Below are 10,030 nucleotides of genomic sequence, written 5' to 3' on the forward strand. Positions count from 1 at the left end.
GGGTTATAGCAAGCAACTCCTCCATAGTGAAGGCGTGATCGCTGTTGTACTCGACGCCGTCCTTGTAGGACATGAACTTGAGGAGCTCGGGCTTATAGCGACTTGTCATGGTAGGATAGTGATCTGCTTTTTCAATTTTCCAGTCAGTGCACGTCTACCTGATTTGCAACCCTGACAAGGTGTTTGTATAGAGTCTGAGTTGCAACTCAAGCTTTGTTTTACTATGGTGCACACAACCCAAGTTGAAACTTACACACCACTTCTCAGCCACGGTGCCGATCAAAATTCTTGTCGATACCTTGCTTCTGGCCAATCACAGACCGAGAATCGCCGGAAATACAACCCCGGTTGCAAATGGCCGGCTACTGTTGCGGTGAGTCGCCATCTGAGACATCTATATTATTTTGTCTACATGCAAGTCTCGGTTTCGGAAAATAAATCGTGTCGCTGAATTACTGGTGTTTTGATACGAATCAACCGGCAAGGATATTTCAGCATGGCGGCAAGTCTCTAAAGCAGTTCATTTTTCTGACTGACGACAACAAGTCGTTAGTTAAAGCTTTCATTGTAATTCACAGAATTGGAGGGCTTGCTCGAGTTTTCTTCTCAAGACGCGCCTTTTGGTGTGGAAGTAGCGTCTTCCTGGCTCATTTCACCTCCATCATCAAATGGGTAACATGTTTGGCTAGCTCTTTTCAGACAAAATTATAAAGTAACATCATTAATAGATAGTATCGGCGTCGTCGTGGCAGTAAGCGAGCTAAGTAAAACAGTAATAGCTCGTAAGAAAGAGTACTCCAAACAACCGCAAGTTTTCTGCACGGACAAACGAATGGAATCCCTAACGTCTAGTCCTGTACCTAATTTTCAATCCAAAAGGCATTTACTGCATGCGCGTTCACTATGATCGCACACCTGATGCATCTTGGTGAACACCTGTAAGCAATTGTCAAGTTGATGTGGGTCTGCGACGTGTGTTAATGGTGTACACCACACCATGTATTAGCTTCTAAATTTTATTCGCAAATATAAACATTTTCACCCAGTTCATATTCGTCCACGTACCCAGCCAGCATGAACATGAACATGGATCCGAACGCCATGAGCCCGTGGTTCACGGCTCCCGAGGGCGAATACCCACCCATGAACGCACAGGCCGCGCACCCAAACAGCAGCAATAGCGGCCCAGGTTTCCATCCGGCGCCGGGCTCGTCCAGTGGCCTTAGCGGTACTGTGGGCTCCAGCGCTAGCTATTATGATGACGATGGCGACGAAGACGAATTCGCTAACGAGCCGCCACTCCTGGAAGGTGATGAATGATGGCGTATTTATTTCTTAGTGCCTTGCAAGTGTTTTTACTTCGCGCTAATATTTTTCTTATTTGAAAATGACAGAGCTGGGTATCAACTTCGAGCATATTTGGGCCAAGACGGTGTCTGTGCTGCTACCGACTAAGCAGATCAACGAGCACATTCTGGACGATGCGGATCTGGCAGGACCGCTCGTCTTCTGCTTTCTCTTTGGCATGTGTCTGCTGCTGGTACGGAATATATATTTATATTTTACGGCTCGGACTTATATTTTTTTTGCTATTGTTATAGGCTGCGAAGGTTCATTTTGGATACATTTACGGCTTCGGAGTTCTGTCATGTCTGTTCATGTACTTGCTGATGAACTTGCTATCACCTGAGCGAACCATCGACATCTACCGCGTGTGCTCTGTGCTGGGCTACTGTTTGCTACCGATCATCGGCCTGGCAGCGATCAACATTGTGGTGTCGATCAAGGACCTAGGCATCGCTGGCTTTTTACTGGCTAGTGTATGCACACTCTGGAGTACGCACACGGCATCGCGGTTCTTTGAGAAGGCGCTCTACATGACGGAGCAGAAATACCTCGTCATGTACCCGACTATGCTGGTGTATGCGTGCTTTGTGCTGATCGCCGTGTTCTAAACGTCTTAGCTTGTGTCGCTGTGTGCAACCAAGGCTAACGCAGATTCAACGTGTAATTTTTCATGACCCCATTTCATATTTTTCTTGCTAACTTCACGCATCCAAGCTTGTTGCTATTGCTATCCTACGAAACAGAAGACCACCTGCCAACACATGCAAGCTCACAAGAATTGTCGTAATGGCTCATTGTCACTCCACTTAATTGTACGGATCAATATCCCAACAAAGACGTAGATGTCTGCAGGCAAACACCCTGAAGACAACAAGAACGAATCTTCGGTTCCACTTTATCAGCGAGATAAAAAAAAATTATTTCCTGCTCGTATATGTCAAATCTACCTATATCCATCCCAATAAATCATCGAGCGCAGCAGGAACCCGACACTAGAGTCTTACACGAGGAACCCAAGCGCATAGTCCTTGTAAAAGGCTTGTACGGCCTCCTCGTTGCGGTTCGCCTCGGCCAGCAGCGCCATGAAGTCGACGCTTTCCGCGGCCAGCAGATCCTGCACCTTGGTTTCATCCTCACACGATACCACAGCCGCCAGCGTGGAGCCGATGAGCTTGGCGGCCTTTCCGTTGTATCGCAGATGCTCCGTCATGGTCACGAGCTGCGGGATCGTGATGCTGCCCGCCACCACCGACGGCGCCACCATCTCGCTCAAGTACGGGAGCGTCTTGGGGATGTCAATCTCGATATCCTCGGCGAACTCCAGCACGTCCTGCAACGCGCTCTCCAACGCAGCACTAGTCACCACCTTGCGGTCGTACAGACCAGCCAGGAAGCTCGCAATGGCCTCACGTTCCTTGTCGCCCTTCTCCAGACCAATATTCAGCACCTTGTTGGGGATCAGAGCATAGTGGTTGGCAGCGTTGAGCTCCGTGAAGCTCGCATAGGCCTCCTCCATGTCCTCGAGCTCCACGTACTCGTCCAGAATGGCCTTCACCTTCTTCTCGAACGCCTCAGCCGTCAGAGACGGGGCCGTAGACTCAGTCTCCGCAGTCTTCTCAGGTTTAGCAGAGCGTCCGTTGTTTGACTTGGCTGATGAAGGTGTAGGCGGGCGACCAGCGTCCTCACGGCCGCGCGAAGAACGCGAAGAAGTAGACGACGAGCTGTTGCTGCGTCCTCGTTCCTTTCGTTCCTTGCCGCTCAGAGACGCGAACGTGTTGCTGCTGCTGAGTCGAGTTCCGCTCGGGTGACGAGGCAGTCCACCCAATGACGAGGCAGGGAAGCGGTCCGAGTTACTGCGGTGCTTCAGACCCTTGGGACGCGCTCCACCGGTCACAGTCTCCCAGCCATCAGCGTCCACTGTCGGAGCGCTGTTCGTGCTAGACGGAGCCGCAGAAGAGGCCGCAGCACGAGCCTTCCAGGCCGCCGACGCACCTCCACCAGTGCCACGTCGTCGGTCGTTCGAGCCCACGGAGCCTGTGGAGTTCATCGACTGGCTGCGCTGCAGACGAGCGTGGCCTCCCGACTTGGTACTGGACCGTTCCTTCTCCTTGGCCTCACGAGCGACCTCAGCGTGCACCTCGGCGATAGTCATAGCCTTCGTCTCCTTACGACGCGCCACCCATCGGTTCGTACGCAGCTCCAGCAGATCCTGCAGCATGAAGCGCACACGTGTGCACAGCAGCTTGGACTCTCCACTCAGCTTCTTGATGGTCGCGTAGTATCCGTTAATGTGGTTCAGCTCCGCCTTCTCTCTAGCATTCGCCTCCAACGCCTGCCCAATTGTACTCAACAAGTTGCACAGACACTCGAGCGATTCCTCATCAGGAGCTGCGATGTCTCCGAACAAAATGCCGACACACTCGTGCATGATGCGCGAGCTCAGCATCCGCTGCTTGAACAGCTCTCCGACGAAGCGGATGTGGCCCAGAGACGCGCGCTTCATGATCAGCTCCTTCTCCAGTCGCTCGTCCTCGGGCAAAGAGTCCAGTCCCTCGATCTCCGGCTTGGCCTCGAACTCCTTCTGACAGCGTTGCAGCAGTAGTTTACGGAACAGTTTGTGCGTGTCCGTCACCACCTCTCCCTCCTCCAGAGTGATCGCAGGCATGGCCGTCTGTGCAATCTTGGCGCACAGTTCCGCGTACATGGTGGAGAAGTGCCACTCCATCTGCGCCTTGGCGATCACCATCTCAATCACTCCCTTGAGCACTTCCAGGCCACGCACAGCCACCTCAATCAGCTGATCTGACAGCTTGTCGAACTTCTCGATCGACAGTTTGTTCAGAATCGACTTGGCTTCCTTCAGAGACGCCTCCGAGTTCTCCACCGGGTCGTCCAGACGCGACTTGGCGTGCGAGGGCTTCCATCGAGTCTCCTCGTTGATATCCAGAGGAGCGCAGTCTTCCAGAGCAGGCGCAGTGTCGTGATGGCCACGTCCGCCGCGTCCACCGCGTCCTCCACGTCCACTGCCACGTTCACGACGTCCACGACCTTCACTGAAGTTGCCGCTGCTGCCGTGACGACCCAGAGACCGAGACGAGTCGTTGCGACGCATGCCCTTGCCAGAGGCCTCGGGGGCTGGCGCAGACAGCGCCTTGGTCGTCTTGTCTGCAGCGATCACCATGCCCTTGACACCCTCCGGGACGACGCACAGCTCCACGTCCGGCTCCATCTCCAGCAGCTGCTTGATAGTGTAGATAATACGCTCTCCGATCACAGCCTGCTCGGCCACAACCTCCGGCTTCTCGGCCTCAGGCTCAGCAGCTTCCTCTGTCTTGACATCCACGTCCTGCTTCTGCTTCTCTTCACGTTCAGAAGCCTCCGTCTGTGCCTCAACCTTCTCGTCTTTCTCCACCTCTGGCTCTGACGCACTAGAAGAAGCAGCGGACGACACAGGCGTCGACGCAGACTCTGACGTAGTCGTCGTCACCTCCGTCTCCTTCACTGTCTCCACCTTCTCCACTACAGGAGCAGCAGGTGCCTTCATCGATGCAGGCACGAACGCTGGCGCCATAACTACAGTGGTAACAATGCAATAAAGTCAGTATCTACTGCTCTTATGTGTAGATCGCAACAGTTTATCATACAGGACGGCACGAAGGGCTTGGCCGAGAGCTTCAGCTGGCTCTTCTTGGGCGCAGGAGCGGCAGGAGCAGCAGGGGCGGGAGGAGCAGCAGGGGCAGCAGGGGCGGGAGGTGGCGAAGCCACAGACGACGGCGTCCAGACGGGGGCTGCTGTGTTAAACACGAACTCCTTGGCAGTAGGACGCAGCTTGGAGGAGCTGCCAGCAGCGCTTAGTTTCGTCTTGGCGTCCAATGTGGCGCGGTTTTCGGGCTGCGCTTCTGTCATGATGGTAAGCTGTGGACGGGGTCTCTATGGAAATTCAGATGCTTGAGGGCGACGAAGTAGATGGATACACACACGCACGACTTGCGCAGGTGCTCGAACGGGGCCTGGAGATGGAGAGAAGCGGATGCGGGCGCTGCTCTCTTCCTGCTGGGAAGATGATAATGCTTGGCTGTCCGCCTCCAACAAATAAGTTTAGATGCAGATCATTGGTTGAAATTGTTTTGACCAATCAGACGCGGATCTGCTGGAAATTGACTGGTGGGGACTGCGGATGACGAGGTGGAAAACAACACGAGCTGTTGTAATACAACTTGTATGGATATCCATGTTAGATTGCAGGGCATCAAGACTCCATTCGATACATGTAATACTTGTATGAGCAGTTGTTGAAAGCGAAGTTTCATACGCCAGCTCGAGAGTTTTTGATGGCCAAAAATGTACACAAGTCCAATCGATAGACCGGGTACTATACTACACAGTGTAGCGCTAGGGAGCTGTACTAAGGTTGCAAATCGAGTGTAAACCAATGAGCTGTAGACCATTACCCAAGGCTGGAGCTTCATACGAAGGTGCTGCGTGACGTCGGAACGTTTGCATGATCGACGCGCTGAGCATCTCGTACATTGAAGTTGAGTGGTACAGCGTACCCACTTGAAAAGCTTTAACAAATTCATTATATCAGGCTATTCAATGTCAGATTAGAGTTAAAGTCTTGTCCTCTTTTATCCACCATGTCCACAATCCTGAAATATAACGTTAACAAACCTCACAGGTTCAGTAAATCACGTCTAGTAATCGAACCTGCTCACTTCCGAACCGTCACACTCCCCGACAGCATCGCCTCCGTCCAGCATGACTTCTTCGCTGCCCGCCCAAGCTTCGTGTCTACAAGACCAGCGCTACACAGACGGCCACTTCCTCAACGAGCGAGGCCAGAAGCTCTTCTACTGTGCCGCCTTCCCGCCGGAATCGGTGCCTCTCCGTGGTGTGGCGCTCTTCCTGCATGGCATCGGGGAGCACTCGCTGCGCTTCACGCACGTGTACAAGCACCTGTGCCTCAATGGCTACGGAGTGATTGCGTACGACATGCTGGGTCACGGTCAGAGCGAATCTGAAAAACCCGGACTGCGTGCACACGGGTCGGAGTTCCATTACTTCGTGGACGATACCAACCAATTCATCACGGCAGCCAAGCTCGCTGTATACAGCAAGATGCTGCCGGAGGGGACTTCTGACCCCCCGTTAGTCATAATGGGCATCTCGTTCGGAGCTCTGGTGGCTCTCAACACTATTCTATCCGGGAAACACCACTTCAGCGGCTGCGTCGTGGCCTCTCCAGCCATCGCCGTTGAGTACACGCTCACTCTCCGTATCATGGAGTTTGTATCCAAACCGCTGGTGTGGATGTTCCCCACTGCGAGATTGGTGGCAGGAGTCAACTTTGCAGGCTTGACACGTGACCCGGAGTTCCTGAAGGACTATATGGCGGATCCTCTCAATGTCACGGACAATCTGACCACCCTCATGGCGGTGCAGATCGGTCTGGGCATGAAGCAGTTGCAGGGCAGCTCTCAAATTGAAGATCCCAATAGCACCTTTTGCAAAGTGCCGCTGTTGGTGCTGCAAGGAACAGAGGACAAGGTCACGAGTGTGAAGGTCGTGGAGGATTTCATGAATCGAGCTGCGAATAAGGACAAAGAGCTCAAGCTCTTCCAGGGACTTTTCCACTGTCTTTGGAACGAACCGGAGAAGCAGCAAGTGATGGATTACGCCAGCAACTGGCTCAACAAGCGGTTCAGTGCTGGATCAACCTCTGGAAGCGCCTCAAAGCTTTGAGAGGATGATATAGCGGAGCCGGTGTATTATGAAGGTCTGGTTGCAGCTTCAGGCTAAGAAATGGAGCAAAATCTTGTTGTTAAGTCGCTTTTGGTAAGATCCAAATTGTGTTGATAACAGTTATATGAAAAATGAATTCTTTTCTCTGTGTAATATTAGTTTATCCTTACGAGCCCTTCCCTTCTGGAGCTGCACTAATACAATACACTTTAACACTACACTTCACCCACCAGATATTACAATACTACACTCCCATCGATACACTTAAGACGTCCAGAAGGTTTTACAGTTAGCGTTGCGCAGCTTCTTACGGCGGGCAGTCGATGAAGATGATCGACGGGTGCGAGTCCGGCGTGAGTGGAATCATTTGCTCTTTTTGAGGACTACGAGTGTGTGAGATTCGCGTCGAGGTGAACCCGAAGTGTGAGACTCTTGAGTGAACGTGTCTTGGTGACGTCGAAGCGTGCATGGGCTGTGGGGATCCCGCCGGCGTCGAGTTGCAACTCCATCCTGCTTCTTCGTTGTGCTTGGGCTGGTAGGAGAGACCGTGGATCGTGAATCGACGACGAGTTTTGGTCTGGTACGAGATGCGACGCTGCTCCTCCGCGGCGATAGCGGCAGCAGCGTCGAGCTCGTGCTGCATAGACCCAGACAAACCTATCATGGAGCGCAGGCCGTGACCATGTGAGTGGGATCGACGGGATCGCTGCTTGGTCTTCTGCTTGGAGTTGGGAGTCTCCGTTGACGGTCTGGTGGCCTCATCTTCTGTATTGCCAGTACTGCGGCGGCGGTGACTGCGGAACCACTTTAACGGCATGATGAAAGGTGCTCTTGTGTGTAGTATGCCTTGCGATCTTGCCGACCGATTCGAGAATGAAGCTTACCGATAAGCTTAGCGTCGGATACAAGTCGACTCTATGCCTCCCAATCAATCGCCATTCTCTGACACATCGCTCGAGCTTATTCTTCGAGCTCTGGCCAGAGCTCACCGAACTGTGTGGCCGAGAGTATCGACCACACAAGACTTTCGCTGGCGTGGGCTTTTTCAGTCGCGGCTGTTTCAGCTCTCTTGGATGCATTTTTCAATGCAGCGTTCCAAGGCAAAGCTCACCATCGAAACAAACACCAGCTGAGCAAGTCGAGCAATCCATCGGAAGTAATGTTTGGCAAAACGGCACTTGAAACGCTGTTCTCGAGTTGCCACGAGTTGAAAGACTACAATCACTCGAATTTCAGTTGAATAAGCAGGTTATTTTTTTCGCTCTATTTTTTCCGACACTAGTTGTCCCGTAAATCCAGCATTGAGCAGCGGAAAACAGGAACAACAGCTACGATTCGTAGGCTACGAAGGACAAAGCCAAAGGAGACAAAGCTGTCGAGGCCTCGTAAAATGCAGATGTGCCGAGCCAAAATGGAAAGCCTCGCATTGCTTTTCTACACCGAATTCTGCTTGTTTTCTGTGGCTTCAACGTGGACCATTATGGCTACACCAAGCACCACTCTGCATGCGCTTGCTGAACCTACACTTGCAATTTCGGGCACCCGAAGCCGAGAAGCGCGCACCAACATGATTTTCCTAAGCGCTGGATATCGGGCTCCCACGTTCCACACTGGAGCTGGCTGTGCCAGTTACATAGTAGATCTAGCGCTTGCTCCAAGAGAACGCTCGGCGATGTTTAACAACGTGGAGGCAACAACACGGCAGAGCAGGGCAGAAGCGCTGGCGTACTCGAAGCTATCAAGCGATGGCTGCAATCTCTACCACGTTAGTGCACCAGGCACTTTCCACCAGGGCCTGACTCAGGCAGGTGACTGGTTTAAGCAGAAACGCTGGTGGTCAGAGGACTAAGATTGTGGTGAGTCAGTCTTCGTGCATGTACCACAGTGACTGAGCCTTTGGCACCAAGAAACAGTTAGGCAGCGAACACTGTTCGGAATCCGAGCTTCGGATGCGAGACATATTGTTCGGTCATATGGACTTAAAAGTGGTTAAATGAACTGACATCAAAGGAGATTTAGACAAAAAAAAATCCAGAAGGTCTACCAGTGTTTGCCACGAGATGAAGGTTCGCATTCGGAAACGAGTGGCCACAGCAACACCGCACCATGGCTAGACCGGTAACAGTGACGATTTCAAGTACTACTAGTAATATATCTAACCTTCGAGCCTTGATGAGGGAAGGCTGCAACCAAATTTTGAAAATAAAAACTCAAAAGAACGATTAGCTTATTGGGTCAAGGGACCTACAAAAGTTGTATTTTTTTTAGGTGCTTGTTTGATCTTTTGTTGGCTTGGTGGGGATGATCATGCCGAGGTTGCTGTCAAGTCCAGCGTTGATAAGTGCAACGGGTCTTCGTTGCAGAAGGCTGAAGGTATTTAACCTCCAAGCCAGTCAGATGGCGCATTTTTTTTCTTGACAAACACTTATCTTGGCGCGTGTCACTTAGCAGGTCACCATTGTTGGTCCATTAGCCTTGGTGATAGTTTGAACAGCAGCCCGCTGTTGCCCCAGTGGATGATTCTCGGGATCGGCGATGTACTCGTTGGCAGTCTTCTCCAGGATACTTGACGCTGCATCTGCGAGTTTCATCAGTCGCCAATACTGCGATCTCGTCATCTCGTGGGGCTTATCATCAAGGCAGCACAATGCGCCTACAACCACCTTCTCCGATTGCCCTGTAGTTTTCAAGACACTCGGGACCGATACAGGGAAACCAGCGTAAAATCGCAGACTCCGCATCGTCACGGGCGCGATGTGGTAAAACCTCATATCCGCCTCAGCGTGACGTACGAGCAGTGGTTTGTCGTCCATGACAAAATGCTGACAGAACGTTTGCTCTCGGGGGTTGCCAGTACCTACGTCCCAGTATTCCGGCGCGTTGGTCGCCAGCAGCGTCACAACGTCCCGCTCAACGAGAGTGATGACGCTGTGAGGAACTT

The 10,030-nt window shown here is 52.2% G+C and overlaps 6 protein-coding genes across 7 annotated transcripts in view; 3 read left to right on the forward strand and 3 right to left on the reverse strand.

Annotated features, from left to right (window-relative positions):
- The first annotated feature begins 1,031 nt into the window (after positions 1–1,031).
- PPTG_13047 lies at positions 1,032–2,276 on the forward strand. 2 transcript variants are annotated; one of them, XM_008908758.1, is made up of 3 exons: positions 1,032–1,309; positions 1,395–1,540; positions 1,602–2,276. In XM_008908758.1, exons 1-3 carry the CDS (start codon positions 1,075–1,077, stop codon positions 1,953–1,955), a joined length of 735 nt encoding a protein of 244 aa, XP_008907006.1. In that variant the 5' UTR covers positions 1,032–1,074; the 3' UTR covers positions 1,956–2,276. The 2 variants fall into 2 exon arrangements, with proteins under 2 accessions (XP_008907006.1, XP_008907007.1); XM_008908759.1 differs by having other exon boundaries at positions 1,395–2,276.
- Positions 2,187–5,432, reverse strand: PPTG_13048 (hypothetical protein). The gene is made up of 2 exons (XM_008908760.1): positions 4,992–5,432; positions 2,187–4,920 (listed from the first exon to the last, which is right to left on the reverse strand). The coding sequence occupies exons 1-2, from the start codon at positions 5,251–5,253 to the stop codon at positions 2,348–2,350; spliced, it is 2,835 nt and encodes a 944-aa protein (XP_008907008.1). The 5' UTR covers positions 5,254–5,432; the 3' UTR covers positions 2,187–2,347.
- A 575-nt stretch (positions 5,433–6,007) lies between these two features.
- Positions 6,008–7,244, forward strand: PPTG_13049 (hypothetical protein). The gene has a single exon (XM_008908761.1). It carries the CDS (start codon positions 6,106–6,108, stop codon positions 7,087–7,089), a length of 984 nt encoding a protein of 327 aa, XP_008907009.1. The 5' UTR covers positions 6,008–6,105; the 3' UTR covers positions 7,090–7,244.
- Positions 7,204–8,286, reverse strand: PPTG_13050 (hypothetical protein). Its single transcript, XM_008908762.1, has one exon. It carries the CDS (start codon positions 7,904–7,906, stop codon positions 7,397–7,399), a length of 510 nt encoding a protein of 169 aa, XP_008907010.1. The 5' UTR covers positions 7,907–8,286; the 3' UTR covers positions 7,204–7,396.
- A 283-nt stretch (positions 8,287–8,569) lies between these two features.
- Positions 8,570–9,311, forward strand: PPTG_13051 (hypothetical protein; the record flags this gene model as incomplete). Its single annotated transcript, XM_008908763.1, has 1 exon — positions 8,570–9,311. One exon carries the CDS (start codon positions 8,570–8,572, stop codon positions 8,936–8,938), a length of 369 nt encoding a protein of 122 aa, XP_008907011.1. The 3' UTR covers positions 8,939–9,311.
- Positions 9,312–9,533: 222 nt separating this feature from the next.
- Positions 9,534–10,030, reverse strand: part of PPTG_23163 (hypothetical protein) — a gene marked incomplete at both ends in the record, with an annotated part of 5,692 nt that continues 5,195 nt past the window's right edge. The window contains one exon of the mRNA XM_008908764.1: positions 9,534–9,998. Coding sequence (XP_008907012.1) covers positions 9,534–9,998 — 465 coding nt within the window. The remainder of the gene's footprint in view (positions 9,999–10,030) is intronic.

Source organism: Phytophthora parasitica (assembly GCF_000247585.1).
Source record: "Phytophthora parasitica INRA-310 unplaced genomic scaffold supercont2.31, whole genome shotgun sequence".
NCBI lineage: Eukaryota > Oomycota > Peronosporomycetes > Peronosporales > Peronosporaceae > Phytophthora > Phytophthora nicotianae.

Coding starts and splice junctions, on each gene's coding strand:
- PPTG_13050 (XM_008908762.1), bottom strand. CDS start 7,906: ATGCCGTTAAAGTGGTTCCGCAGTCACCGCCGCCGCAGTACTGGCAAT.
- PPTG_13047 (XM_008908758.1), top strand. CDS start 1,075: ATGAACATGAACATGGATCCGAACGCCATGAGCCCGTGGTTCACGGCT. Junction 1,310..1,394: donor CGAGCCGCCACTCCTGGAAG/GTGATGAATGAT, acceptor TGAAAATGACAG/AGCTGGGTATCAACTTCGAG. Junction 1,541..1,601: donor TTGGCATGTGTCTGCTGCTG/GTACGGAATATA, acceptor CTATTGTTATAG/GCTGCGAAGGTTCATTTTGG.
- PPTG_13049 (XM_008908761.1), top strand. CDS start 6,106: ATGACTTCTTCGCTGCCCGCCCAAGCTTCGTGTCTACAAGACCAGCGC.
- PPTG_13048 (XM_008908760.1), bottom strand. CDS start 5,253: ATGACAGAAGCGCAGCCCGAAAACCGCGCCACATTGGACGCCAAGACG. Junction 4,921..4,991: donor CAAGCCCTTCGTGCCGTCCT/GTATGATAAACT, acceptor TTACCACTGTAG/TTATGGCGCCAGCGTTCGTG.